Source organism: Gossypium raimondii, chromosome 11 (genome assembly GCF_025698545.1).
Source record: "Gossypium raimondii isolate GPD5lz chromosome 11, ASM2569854v1, whole genome shotgun sequence".
NCBI classification, from domain to species: Eukaryota; Viridiplantae; Streptophyta; class Magnoliopsida; order Malvales; family Malvaceae; genus Gossypium; species Gossypium raimondii.
The window spans coordinates 3,749,973-3,763,246 of NC_068575.1; the positions used below are offsets into that span (position 1 = coordinate 3,749,973).

At 32.0% G+C, this 13,274-nt stretch overlaps 1 protein-coding gene across 1 annotated transcript; it reads left to right on the top strand.

The window, feature by feature from the left end:
• Positions 1-10,720: 10,720 nt before the first annotated feature.
• On the top strand, positions 10,721-12,979 carry LOC105761286 (indole-3-acetic acid-amido synthetase GH3.17). Its single transcript, XM_012579061.2, has 4 exons — positions 10,721-11,067; positions 11,157-11,258; positions 11,395-12,245; positions 12,347-12,979. The coding sequence occupies exons 1-4, from the start codon at positions 10,772-10,774 to the stop codon at positions 12,901-12,903; spliced, it is 1,806 nt and encodes a 601-aa protein (XP_012434515.1). The 5' UTR covers positions 10,721-10,771; the 3' UTR covers positions 12,904-12,979.
• Positions 12,980-13,274: the final 295 nt, after the last annotated feature.

Below are 13,274 nucleotides of genomic sequence, written 5' to 3' on the forward strand. Positions count from 1 at the left end.
CACAACTTATATCCCTTCACCTTTTGGCCATATTGTTGAAAATGACCAACCATACTGTTGTTCAGCTTGTATGCATACTACAACAATTGTGCATGTTGCAGCAACATATTTTCTGTTTTAGTTTCAATTTTATTTAGTTTGGTTGAAAATGAACTTAGTTGTTGATGTTTTGATGGGTTTAGGTGATGATTGAGCTGATAAGTCAGCTTATTCATGTGTACAAGCAATGTTTTACTATTCCCAATGCTGATTAGTGGGATTACTTAAATATTTGGTGATGTATTTTGATTATAAATGTATTGTTTTCATACTGAATGAGAAAGCATATCAGTTGTGTAAAGTAGATTGCTTCCTTAATGCACGTTTGTGAGCAAGTAAATTATGTCAAGCTTCTTGCTCCTTTGTTCTCTGTCTTGTGCTCTTCTTTTGCTGTTGTCAAAACCCAACAAATTGTATCATGAGCCCAAGTCTTTAAAGGTTTGTTTTTTGCTTATGTTGCTTGTTAAGAAAGACAAGAAGCTGTTAAAGCTTGTCATCTTTAAGGGTTGTTTGTAAAAGATAGAGCAACAACTCACCCTTGTGAGACTCCTAAACAAGCTTGGGATAAGCTAAAGGAGGAGTTGATGGGGTATGTGTATGAAGACACTCCACAGCAGGAGGGAGTATGTGCAAGAAGAAACAGGACTATAATGAACAAAGAAAAAAGGTAAGATGTGTTTGAAGGCAAGTTGCCAACCAAGGCTGTGAAGAAGGAGAAGACTCCATTTGATGAACAACTCTTTGGCACAAAAAAATGGGATAATCAAGTGTGTAAGTCATATTTTTTTGAGAATGAAGATAAGGTTGAAAATGAATTGCTTGAGTAGAGTCAGCTTGAAATAAAGCATCTAAGGACTGCCAAGCTAAAAAATACTTGATGAATGATTGGTATTTTCAACATGGAGGCCAAGAAGGAGTGTTGAAAATGGCCAACCATGCTGCTATTATGTTTTGTTAAAGTGCATGTTGTTATGATGATTTTGTTGAGTGCAACAACTTGTATGCATGCTACAACAATTGTGCATGTTGCAACAACATATGTTTTGTTTTAGTTGTAATGTAATTTAGTTTGGTTGAAAATGAACTTAGTTGTTGATGTTTTGATGGGTTTAGGTGATGATTGAACTGATAAGTCAGCTTATTCTTGTGTACAAGCAATGTTTTAATAGTCCCAATGCTGACTAGTGGGATTAGTTGAATATTTGGTGATGTATTTTGATTATAAATGTGTTATTTTCATATTGAATGAGAAAGCATATCAGTTGTGTAAAGCAGATTACTTCATTGATAGACATTTGTGAGCAAGTACATTATGTCAAGCTTCTTGCTCCTTTGTTCTCTGTCTTGTTCTATTCTTTTGCTGTTGTCAAAACCCAACAAATTGTATCATGAGCCCAAGTCTTTTCTTTTGCTTGTTAAGAAAGACAAAAAGCTGTTAAAGCTTGTCATCTTTGAGGGTTGTTTGTAAAAGATAGAGCAACAGCTCACCCATGTGAGACTCCTAAACAAGCTTGAGATAAGCTGAAGGAGGAGTTGATGGGGTATGTGCATGAAGACATTCCACAGCGGGAGGGAGTATGTGCAAGAAGAAACATGACTGTAATGAACAAGGAAACAAGGCAAGATGTGTTTGAAGGTAAGTTGCCAACCAAGGCTATGAAGGAGGAGAAGACTCTATTTGATGAACAACTTTTTGGCATAAAAGAATGGGATAATCAAGTGTGTAATTCATATTTTGTTGAGAATGAAGACAAGGTTGAAAATGAATTGCTTGAGCAGAGTCAGCTTGAAATAAAGCATCTAAGGACTGCCAAGCTAAAAAAAACTTGATGAATGATTGGTATTTTCAACATGGAGGCCAAGGAGGACTGTTGAAAATGACCAACCATGTTACTGTTATGTTTTGTTAAAGTGCATACTGTTATGATGATTTTGTTGAGTGCATATAGCTTGTATGCATGCTACAAAAATTGTGCATGTTGCAGCAACATATGTTCTCTTTTAGTTGCAATGTAATTTAGTTTGGTTGAAAATGAACTTAGTTGTTGATGTTTTGATGGGTTTAAGTGATGATTGAACTGATAAGTCAGCTTATTCTTGTGTACAAGCAATATTTTAATAGTCTCAATGCTGATTAGTGGGATTAGTTGAATATTTGGTGATGTAGTTTGATTATAAATGTATTGTTTTAATATTGAATGAGAAAGCATATCAGTTGTGTAAAGTAGATTGCTTCCTTAATGCATATTTGTGAGCAAGTAAATTATGTCAAGCTTCTTGCTCCTTTGTTCTCTGTCTTGTTCTCTTCTTTTGTTGTTGTCAAAACCCCAACATGTATCCAAGAAATATATGTTTTTGTTCACTGGGTTTAGGTTGTCCCTCATTCATATGAATATAAGCATGGTAGCCAAACACTCCTAAACTAGAGTAATCGGCAAGAGAATTAGAGCATACTTCTTTAGGTGTCTTTAGCTCAATAGATGTAGATGAAGATATATTTATCAGATAGTATGTAGTATTTACAACTTCAGCCCAAAAGTCTTTGCCAAGCTTAGCATTTGATCGCATAGAATAAGCTCCTTCCAAGAGAGTCATGTTCATGTGTTCTGTAACTCCATTTTGCTATGGTGTATGACGAGCAACCCGATGTCTCACCTCTCCTTCATTTTGTAGAACTCATTAAGTTCACCTAAGCAATACTCTAAGCCATTATTCATTCGAAGTCACTTGATTTTCTTCCTTGTTTTGTTTTCGATCAAAGCCTTAAATTGCTTGAAATTGACAAACACTTGGTCCTTGTGCATCAGGAAATACACCCAAACCTTTCTTGAGTAGCTACCAATAATAGGTTAGTAGATATTTGTAACCATCCTTTGAAATTATTGTAGAAGGGCCCTAAAGATCGGAAAGGATATAATCCACCGTACCTTTGATTTTGTGAATCCTAGAGCTAAACATGTCTTGGGTTTGTTTTCCAAAGACATAGTGCTAATAGAAATCAAGCTTCCTCGTATACTGGCCAGACAACAAACCTCGTTTGCTTAGCACGGTTAAGCCTCTCTTTGCATATTCCATAACTTAGTGGAATCAAAATCTGGATCAGTTGATGGTGACACTACAGTAGCACTCGTAACCGTGGAACCATCCAAGAAGTAAAGGTCTCACTCTAAATGTTCACGCATCACAACCAATGCACCATAGAATTCTTCCAACACTCCTTTCATTAGTGTACTGAAAGCCTACCTCAATGGGCAAAGATAATAAAAAGTTTCACTATAACAAGGTGATGATTAGACGTACTTTAAAACTCAAAATACAATCCCAAAAACTTACAACTCGCACCCAAAAAGATTCGCAAGAGCTATTACACAATTGCTCTCAAATTAGCCACTCACGAACTCGCACCCAAATTGGTGCATGCAATTGTTGACGTTGCATTAATTGGTTTGGGAATTCGAGGCCAATTTCTAACGAGCATAGATGAAGTAAGGAATTTTGAGTTAAGGGTCGAGATACAATTAGAAGGTTTTAAGGTAAAAAATAATAATTTTACGCAAAGTGAATTTAACCTCCATATTATTACTGATCTTGTACTAATCGTATTGAGGATTATCCTTTGGACATTTGTAGGTTAGTAATTGCTGATGCAGCAAACTCTTTCATTAATTAATAAAATGCTATAATAGTTACTCTCAGAAAAAAAATAAGTTTAAGATATAGATTGATTCTACTTAGTCCCAACACGATCCACCCCCATTAAAATCAAATTAAATGAATAGAAAGACCTTATAATTGTGTTTACGTATATTTGGTGATGGATTAAATTTGGAAGTAGCTCGATTGTTCTCAGGTTCTTGCAAGACGATCATAAGTTAGGAGACATTAGAGTTTATATTTCTAGATGCTATTCGGTATTTAAGTCTATGAAAAAGCTTTATAACAAAATAAGTAAACAAGGTTGTAAAGAATATGAAATGAGATAAGGAGATGATCCTCATGAGGGAATTAGTTATTTATCCTTTATGCTTAGTCCCCCAAGGTTTGCTTCGAGGGCTGAAGTAAGAAATTTTGTAATGGGAAGTCGAAATATAATTAAATTTTTTTAGGGGACAAACTAAAAAAAGTTGGTGTTAAAATGGTTTAAGTTAAATTATTAATTTTTAAAAGGGATCAAAAATAAAAGTTTTCATTTAAATAAGTAGTTAAAATAGACTAAATTAAAGTATTATATTTTAAGAGAGGTTAAAAGGCTATATCTATCTTTGATTAAGCCGTTGATTCTCCATTATTAATTGGTTTGCAAAGTGATCTCATATTATATCAAATTGGACTTGTAACATCGTTAGTGACAAATTTGTAAGTATTAAAAGTACAATACCTGAAACTTAAATTTAAACAAAATTAAATAACTATTTGTATAGTTTATACATATTAATCATGATAGCTATCAAGCAAAGAATACAAAATCAATTAGAATATTTAGAAACAAGAATAAATAAAGAGGGGCGGGGCACATGCATTATCTCTTCAACAGGCCTGTCTCCTTCCCTCTCATTTTCTTTCTTTACCACCTTACTTTCATTGTGTTTTTTTTTTTCATTACAAAGCCATCGACACCCTCTAGCTTATTTTTGTTTCACAAGACTCTAAAAGCATCTGACTTTCCTACGAGGTCCATTCTTAAGCCTGATCTATCATTGAATATACATTAACAAAAGTGAAAAGCCTTTTAATTTAATTTTTTATACAAATTAAAAATATGGGGATGAGTGGGTTCACTTGGCCATTTTTTAATATTTTTGAATAACCTAATTTGGTTGCCATTAGTCAAGGGGAGAGAGGGAAGGTCCCATACGTTACCTTTAGGATCAGGAAGCAATTATTAATACAATATAAGTATATATTTGTTTTGAAGAACACGTAGAAAATAAGAGGATTTTCAACATAGTTTGTTTCAACTTGGAATGAGATTGAGAGATAATAAGTTAATAACCCACAAATTCTTCCGATGTTTCTCCAATGGCCAATGGGACATATATTACTTATTACTGATCAGAAAAGTTTACATTTAATAACACTCTAGAATAACATATATTTATGCATTAATTATATAATTATTTTGAGTTATTTATGGTTTTTTATTTGGTAGGGATTAAATTGAAGGAAAAAGGAAATTTGGGGCAAAAATCGTGAATTTGAAGCCAAAATGGACTAGCATGCGAAATAGGAAAGAATTGGTGCCGAAAATACAAAGTGTGGAAGATTTGGGGGCAAAAGTTCAAAGAAGAAATTTTATAAACACATGACTTTATTTAAATTTGAATTTTATTAGGATTATTGTTAATATTATTATTTAGATTTAATTCCAGCTTTTATCTTTATTTATCTTTTAGAATTTAAATAGGAACAAACTAGGTTTTCTAAGTACTATAAATAGGGGATGGAGTGACACAAATTGTAGTCATTTTTTTTGTAAAAGCTCCTCTCCCAAAAATCTCTAAACTCATCCAGCCAAAAGTTGTCGAAATTCCTCAAAAAGGGTTCATGAAGCTTAGAATCCGCACTTAGCTTTCTCAATGAGTATTCATCGTTTCTCCGCACTACGGGACTGACAAAGGCGACCGCTTTATATGTTTTGGGAAGGTTGCACAGTCGGTTCGTTAGCTTACTGCGTCAGTGGTTGTCAAGCCCAAGAGACAAAATGGCGTGACACTCGCCATTGAGAAGTGATGATCTAGTGTAAGACGGTCTCACAAAAGTGACGGTTGACTAGAGATAGGTTCCTCTATATCGTAAGTCTAAAATCTAAGTGGAGTTGGTGGTCATAGGCGTCCTCTTCCACTATAACTGGCTTATTCTGTCATAAGAAGGATCATCTAAAAGCCTAGGATTGAACCCAAGGAGTATCGAGATAACTAGAGGTTGGAATCTCTCAATCCAAGAATCTCTTTTCTCGACTCTGTTTATTTTTACAATTTCAATTTACAAAATCGCAATTCGTCCATATTTTTAATTCTGTCTTTTTTATTTTTTTTCAGGTACGCCATTTTTCTTGGGCATGACTGTGCCCGGAATCTCGAGGAACAAGAAGTTGTGCAAATTCAGTCCCTGAGTATTTGATCCCATACTTCCCTTATACTATAGTTTTCGTTATTCTATAGGAATAAGTTATTTTTTGTGCTTTCAACGACACACCAACATTTTTTTCACCTTTATTATGATTTTGTAAAGTAAAAATGAAATAATATTATAATGGTCCTTGAAATTTATTAAATTTATGAATATGATCTTTGCACTTTAACATTATGTTTAAAATAGTATATATATTTATTTAAATGAATTAAAAATAGATTATTGAAAATATTAAATTTCATTATTTTAATTTTCCTCGCTTTTTTGATAAATCTAAATTTACAAGCTTCATTGTGTTACTGTCGTAGGTTTTGGAACTCGAGGAATGATGTTGTACTCAATAATAATGATCCGAAATTTTGAGTTAGGGTAGAGATAAAATTAGAAATATTTGGAAATCAAAGATAATAATTTTGAGATATAATGAATTTTTTGGTCCTCCAACTTTACAAAAAAATTATTTTAGCCATTCATTTAAAATTTCACATTTTTAACCTTTGAATTTACAATATTTTGTCAAATCACCCCAAAATGGACGGAAAAGTTGACTTTTTTAACTTTGCTAACGTGGCATACATGTGGATTGCCACGTTATGCCACATCAGAATTTAATTACTTTTTTTTTAATTTTTAAAATATTTAAAAATGTATTTATAATATTTATAATTTTTTAAAAAACTTTAATGATTTTCATTTTAATTTTATTTTAGATTTTTTGAATTTTTAGTTTAAAAATGGTTGTCCAGATTCCATCTAGATTTAACTTTTAAATGGTGTTTTTTATTAATTTTTATATTTAATATTTTAGAGATTTTAATAATGTTTTACAAATTTATAAAAAATTAACTTTTTATTTTTTAATATATAAAAATAAGCTTTGAAACGAATGAACTTGGAAAATCATATGTCCAAGTTCATTCCAGCAAAAAACTTAAATATTCCTTTTAAATTTTTTTTTATTTTTTTGCTAACATGGCAACTAACGTAACACTACCACGTCAACAACTGTCGCTGACATAGAGCGCCACGCTAGTGCTATTAACAACCATGTCAGTGTTGTAATGTCAAATTAGTCAAAAGTCTCTTTGTCCAATTTTATTAATTTAAAGGTTCAATTGGATGTAAAAAGATCACAGAAACTTAATTGATTTATTTGAAAAAGCTCCAACACCTTTTAAACTATTAACCTAAATTAAAATATAAATTTTTAAGAAGAGTAAAATACAGTTTTATCATATGGATGAAGATCATAAGTGACAGTTCACAACAGACCTTGATTCGGGCACAAGGTACTGAAACTGAATTTAGCCTGCATATAATATTACTGATCTAGTCGTATTGATTTTTGCTTGGATTATCCTTTGAGAATTCATGGGTTAGTAATGGTTGATGCAGCAAACTCTTTTCATAAATTAATAAGAATTCTCATGGGTTAGTAATGGTTGATGCAACAAACTCTTTTCATAAATTAATAGAAATTCTCATGGGTTAGTAATGGTTGATGCAACCAACTCTTTTCATAAATTAAAGATTGAATTACACCGAAAGTTATTAAATTATTAATAAGTTTATGTTTTGGTTATTCATTTTAAAAAGTTACAAAATGGTCATCAAACCATTCAAAAGTTTTTTAATTAAGTTACTAGACTGTTAAGTTTTTTTTTAAGTCCGGTTAGTGAGCTCCAAGCGATAATTTGATGACTAGTACAGTGGATCAGTATCCATCTAGGAGTAGAAGAACATATTTTTGGTCCAAGTCAATCTGGAGGTTAGGTCGGAGATCGGAGAAGAAAGCTGTTTGGATTTTGGTTCATAGATTTGTGCTGTTCAAAGAGAAGGAAAATAAAATTTTTTTATTGGTGCAGGCGAAGTGAACAGAGAAGGCCATACAATAACGATTTTAATAATCTAGTGACTTCAATGAAAATTTTTAAATAGTCAGTAACCATTTTGTAACTTTTTTAAGTCGAGTGACCATAACGTAAACTTACTAGTAGTTTTGTAACCTTGTATGTAGTTTACCCTAATTAAAATGCCATCATAGTTACTCTCAAAAAAATGTTTAAGATATAGATCAAGTTTGGAAGAACGTAAGTCATGAGACGTTGGAATGAGAAAATTTTGTAATAAAGAAAGTAAGCAAGCAAGGTTGTAGAGAATATGAGATAAGGAGATGACCCTTGTGATGGAATTAGTATTTGTCCTTTATGCTGAGTCCCCAAGATTGCTCCCAAAGGCGAAACAAGAAATCTTGTATTGGGAGGAAGGGATATAATTAATTTTTTATTTTATTTTGGAGAGGTGCAAAATAAAAAATTTGACGCTGAAATAAGTTAAATTGAATTGCTAATTTTTAAGGACCAAAAATAGAATTTTTCATTTCAATAAGTGGTTAAAATGAATAAAATCAAAGTATTATATAATTTTTGGTACGATTTGAGCTCAAGCTATCTTTGAGGAAAATGAACACTCGATCAATAAATCACAATAATTAAATTAAAGTATTATATTTTAAGAGAGGTTAAAAAGCTCTATCTACCTTTGACTACGTCCCTATTGTTGATTATTGATTAATCTGTACAGTGGTCCCATATTATTGTAAGATGGACAGCTAACCCTGATAAAACCTTGGTATAACAGAATGGATGGAATTTTATATACGGGTAGTAGTTTTGATTTGGATTTTGAACAATAGAAAATTACCTGCGCACATGAAGCTATTTGGTATATGCAATGGCCAAGCATGCCTTTAGTCTATTTGTTTAATAAATCCAAGAAATTTATCGCCTTGATAATTGGATCTGCTATTGCATCAGCCAGCTTAAAGCATTATTTTGGTCCGGACTTGACTCGGGGCATGTTTCGAACTAATTTATGTTACTATAATAATAAGCACTGTATTAATTAAAAATAATCCTTCCAAAGTTGAGGTGATAAACTGATAATAGACTAAGTTCCAGTAGTGTAATGTTAGGCTACCTCATCTCCTTTGTTTATTCCTTGGAAGTGTATAATTTTTATACACATTAATAATTTGGGAATGGCCAGAATCATTGAAATCATAAAATTATATATATTTGTTTTGAAGGTGTCCACATGGTACTATATTTTAATTTTAACCTAAGCTTTTCTTCATACTTAATTATTTTAAATAAGAGTGGTTCTAAATGGTATAATTGTTTTAAACGTTGCTTGAATAATACTTATTTTGAACAATAATTATTGTTCAAGAAGAGATATTAAAATAACAAAATAATATTAAAAATAGTTTGTTGCTAAAACTAAAATATATAAAAATATTATGTTTACTTTTTTTATAAGTAAATCTTGTTTATCCCCAACAAAAACAAAACCATTGCTTTGCTACAAAAGTATACAAGATTATGTTTAAATTTTGCTTCAATACAACATTATTTTTTCACTTATGGGTAAACTACACAGTTGGTCACCCAACTTTTATAAGTTTTCATTTTGGGTATCGAAAAAAAAAGTTTATAATATGGGCACGGCCGTTACATACTTTTATTATTTTAGTCACCCATTGTTAATTTTCCATTGCATATACTCATTTTAGTTACCCAACTTTACATTTTATCTTTTAATTTTCTTTTTTTTTCACTTATTTTAAGAATTAAGTTTAGATTTTTTAGTAAAGGAAAAGCCTGGGTTTTTTAGAGAAAATTTGGGTTAGAAAAATCATTTTATCTTTTAATTTTATTTATTTTATCTTTATTTAGAATTGATTTCAGTTTTTCTTAGTAAAAGAGAAAGAAAAACTTGGGATTTTATAGGAATTACTTGGGTTTTATAGGAAAACTTGAGTTTTACAAGAAAATTCAATTTATTTATTTCATTTCATTTCATTTCCTTCTTATTTTTATTTTTAGAATTAATTTTAGTTTCTTAGTAAGAGGGAAAAGCTTAAGATTTTACAGGAAATTACCTTAAGTTTCTATAGCAAAAACTTGAGTTTTACAAGGAAAAATTATTTTATCTTTTTAATTTTAAATTTTTTAGAATTAATTTTAGTATTTTAGTAAAAGGTAGCTGAATATTTAAATTCCCATAAAACCTAAGTTTTTTTAATATAAATAGAGTTAATTCAAAGAAAATAAATGACCGAAATGAAAACTTACTAAAGTTGGATGACTATGTATTGGCAAATTAACGACATTTAATTTGTAAAGTGACTAAAATGATCAAAGTATGTAACAATAATGCCCATATTGCAAACTTTATTATTTTTGGTGTCGAAAATAAAAAAATATATAAAAGTTGAGCCCTTCACTTGTAAAAAGACATTTTAATGAATTAACCATTAATTTACTTGTTTTATAGGATTAATTTGTAGCTTTCTTGTGGAAGTTTGACAAAATATTTTAATATGATTGGTCATTGACTTTGCAAAATATTTTAGTCAAATTTGTGAATTTGGAAAAAGCAATATTTTATTCGGTAGGTGAAAATGATAGGAACCACTTGTATTAATATATGTGAAATAATTTGGTTAATATAATCAAAATAAATTTCAAGTAAGAAATAAGTTAAAACTTTTTTCTCGAGTTTCTTCTTCATTCTTCTCACTCTGCCAATATTTCTCATGGCTGGTGAGAAAGAAATAAAGGAAATATATGATAATGGAATGAAAATTTTGGAAGAATTAACCAGCAATGCTTATGAAATACAAGAACAAATGTTGGAGGAGATACTAATAAGAAATGCAGGAACAGAATATCTAAGCAGATTCTTCGTCCATGGCCAAAATCACAAGCAAAACTTCAAAGCAAATGTACCCATTGTTACTTACGAAGATATCAAGCCTTACATAGATCGGATTGCCAATGGAGAGACCTCGTCTATCCTTTTTGCTGATCCCATCACCCAGTTCATTCAAAGGTATGTATGTACATATAATTCTTCATCAATTTCTTTCCTTGGAAAGAATTCCATAATATTTCAAAGTAAACCATTAACTTTGGATACAGCACTGGTACTTCTGAGGGGAAGCCGAAGTTGATACCCATGACAGCTGAAAGTTTTGAGAAAAGGATGGTAAAACCACTGCTGGTTGACCTTGTCATGAAAAAGTAAGCACTATTAATTTGCTATCATTACTTCATGATCTTGGGTCCCTTTTGTCTCTCCAATAATCACTGCAATTAAAATCTCAGATCAAACAAATAAGTAACTTAAACTTATGTGTTTTTACTTTTGCCTTGTTAGGTGTATCAGTGGGTTAGACCAAGGCAAATCGTTCTACTTATTTTTTGTCAAACCAGAGATGGAAACTCCGTCTGGTTTAATGGCATCACTCTACACAACATCCTATTTCAAGACCCAAATCTTCAAAAATGGTCTGGCTAAGTTTTGCACAAGTCCTATTGACACCATCTTATGTTTGGACAACAAACAAAGTATGTACTGCCAATTGCTTACCGGTTTACTATTGCGAGATGAGGTTGTACGGATTGGTTCAAGCTTTGCATCGGTTTTGGCAAGGAGCATCAAGTTCTTAGAAGATTATTGGAAAGAATTATGTTCTAACATTAGAACAGGTTTTCTCAGTGATTGGATTGCTGACCCTGCTTGCAGAAATGCTATGTCATCCATCCTTACCAGGCCAGAACCTGAATTGGCTGATTTGATTCAACAAATATGTGAAGATAAATCATGGGAAGGAATAATTAAGGAGGTTTGGCCTGAAGTTAAGTGTATTAGTTCCATCGTCACAGGCAGCATGAGCCAATATATTCCACTACTTGAATTTTATGGTGGAGGGATCCCTTTAGTTTCGCCAAATTGTGGTTCTTCGGAAGCTTGTTTCGGGATCAATTTAGAACCTCTAAGCAAACCCTTTGATGTCTCTTACACCATTCTCCCAAATATGGCTTACTTCGAATTTCTCCCTGTGAATAACGATGGTGGAGGGAAGTCTCGAGAATTCAAACTTCGTGGTGCATCAGCTACTGAGTCCTCTGAAAGCACAAATGAGACTACCACCGTCAACAAACCGGTCGATCTTGCAAATGTGAAGATTGGTCGATATTACGAAGTTGTTGTCACAACATTGGCAGGTAAGGTTTCTTTAACATGGCATCAAAGCTATAGGCTGGTTTCGTTAAGAGCCATTGTTCTCACATTGACTACCTCTTGTATGAACCTAAATTGTTTCCAGGTCTATATCGATACAGAGTCGGAGATGTTCTCAAGGTGACAGGATTCTATAATAAATCTCCGCAGTTCCAATTTGTGGAACGACAAAATGTGGTTTTGAGTATTGATTTGGACAAAACAACTGAAGTAGACCTTTCGAAAGCAATCACGAAAGCAAAACTTGTCCTTGAACCACTCGGCATCATGTTAACCACATACAGTAGCTACGCTGACACTTCATTGACCCCAGGTCGATATGTATTGTTTTGGGAGCTCAAGATGAAAGGCAGCAATGATTTACCAAAACTTGATGCCAAGATAATGGAAGAATGCTGCGGTATAGTGGAAGAGTCATTTGATTTTACATATAAATCACTTAGGAAAGGTGGTGTAATTTCAGCTTTAGAGCTAAGGGTGGTTAAACATGGAACCTTTGATGAACTCATGGATTTCTATGTATCAAAGGGAGCTTCCATTTCCCAATACAAGCCACCTAGTTGCCTTAAATCTGAGGAAGCTGTAAAGATATTGAATTTAGGGATGGTGGGGACGTTTTTTAGCCCCAAAACCATGTTTTAAGCCGCATTGTTTGACAATTAATCAAGCATTGTCGAGATAATCCTGCAAGGTGAAAATATTGCGGGTATGAACTTCACCTTTGTTTTAAAGGTTGTTATTGTTTAACTGAAAACACCTTCCAAAAACCATTTCTGAAAAATAAATTTTTTTTAAAAAATCTATATTTTTCGGAGATGATTTTGAGTAATTTGAAAAAAAATTTAAAAATCATTTTTTAAAGTTATTTTTATTGCAGCAAACACATAAACTTTAATTACATATTGTTTATATTTAAATTAAATATTTTTGTCACTAAATTAAAAGATTATTCGCGGAATGCATAATAATTACATGTATTTTACTAACTACATATACCTCAAATGCGTCAATTG

Excerpts from the sequence above, each read along its gene's own strand:
- LOC105761286 (XM_012579061.2), top strand. The coding sequence starts at position 10,772 with ATGGCTGGTGAGAAAGAAATAAAGGAAATATATGATAATGGAATGAAA. Across the intron at positions 11,259-11,394 it reads GTTGACCTTGTCATGAAAAA|GTGTATCAGTGGGTTAGACC; the intron begins GTAAGCACTATT and ends TTGCCTTGTTAG. Across the intron at positions 12,246-12,346 it reads TGTTGTCACAACATTGGCAG|GTCTATATCGATACAGAGTC; the intron begins GTAAGGTTTCTT and ends AATTGTTTCCAG.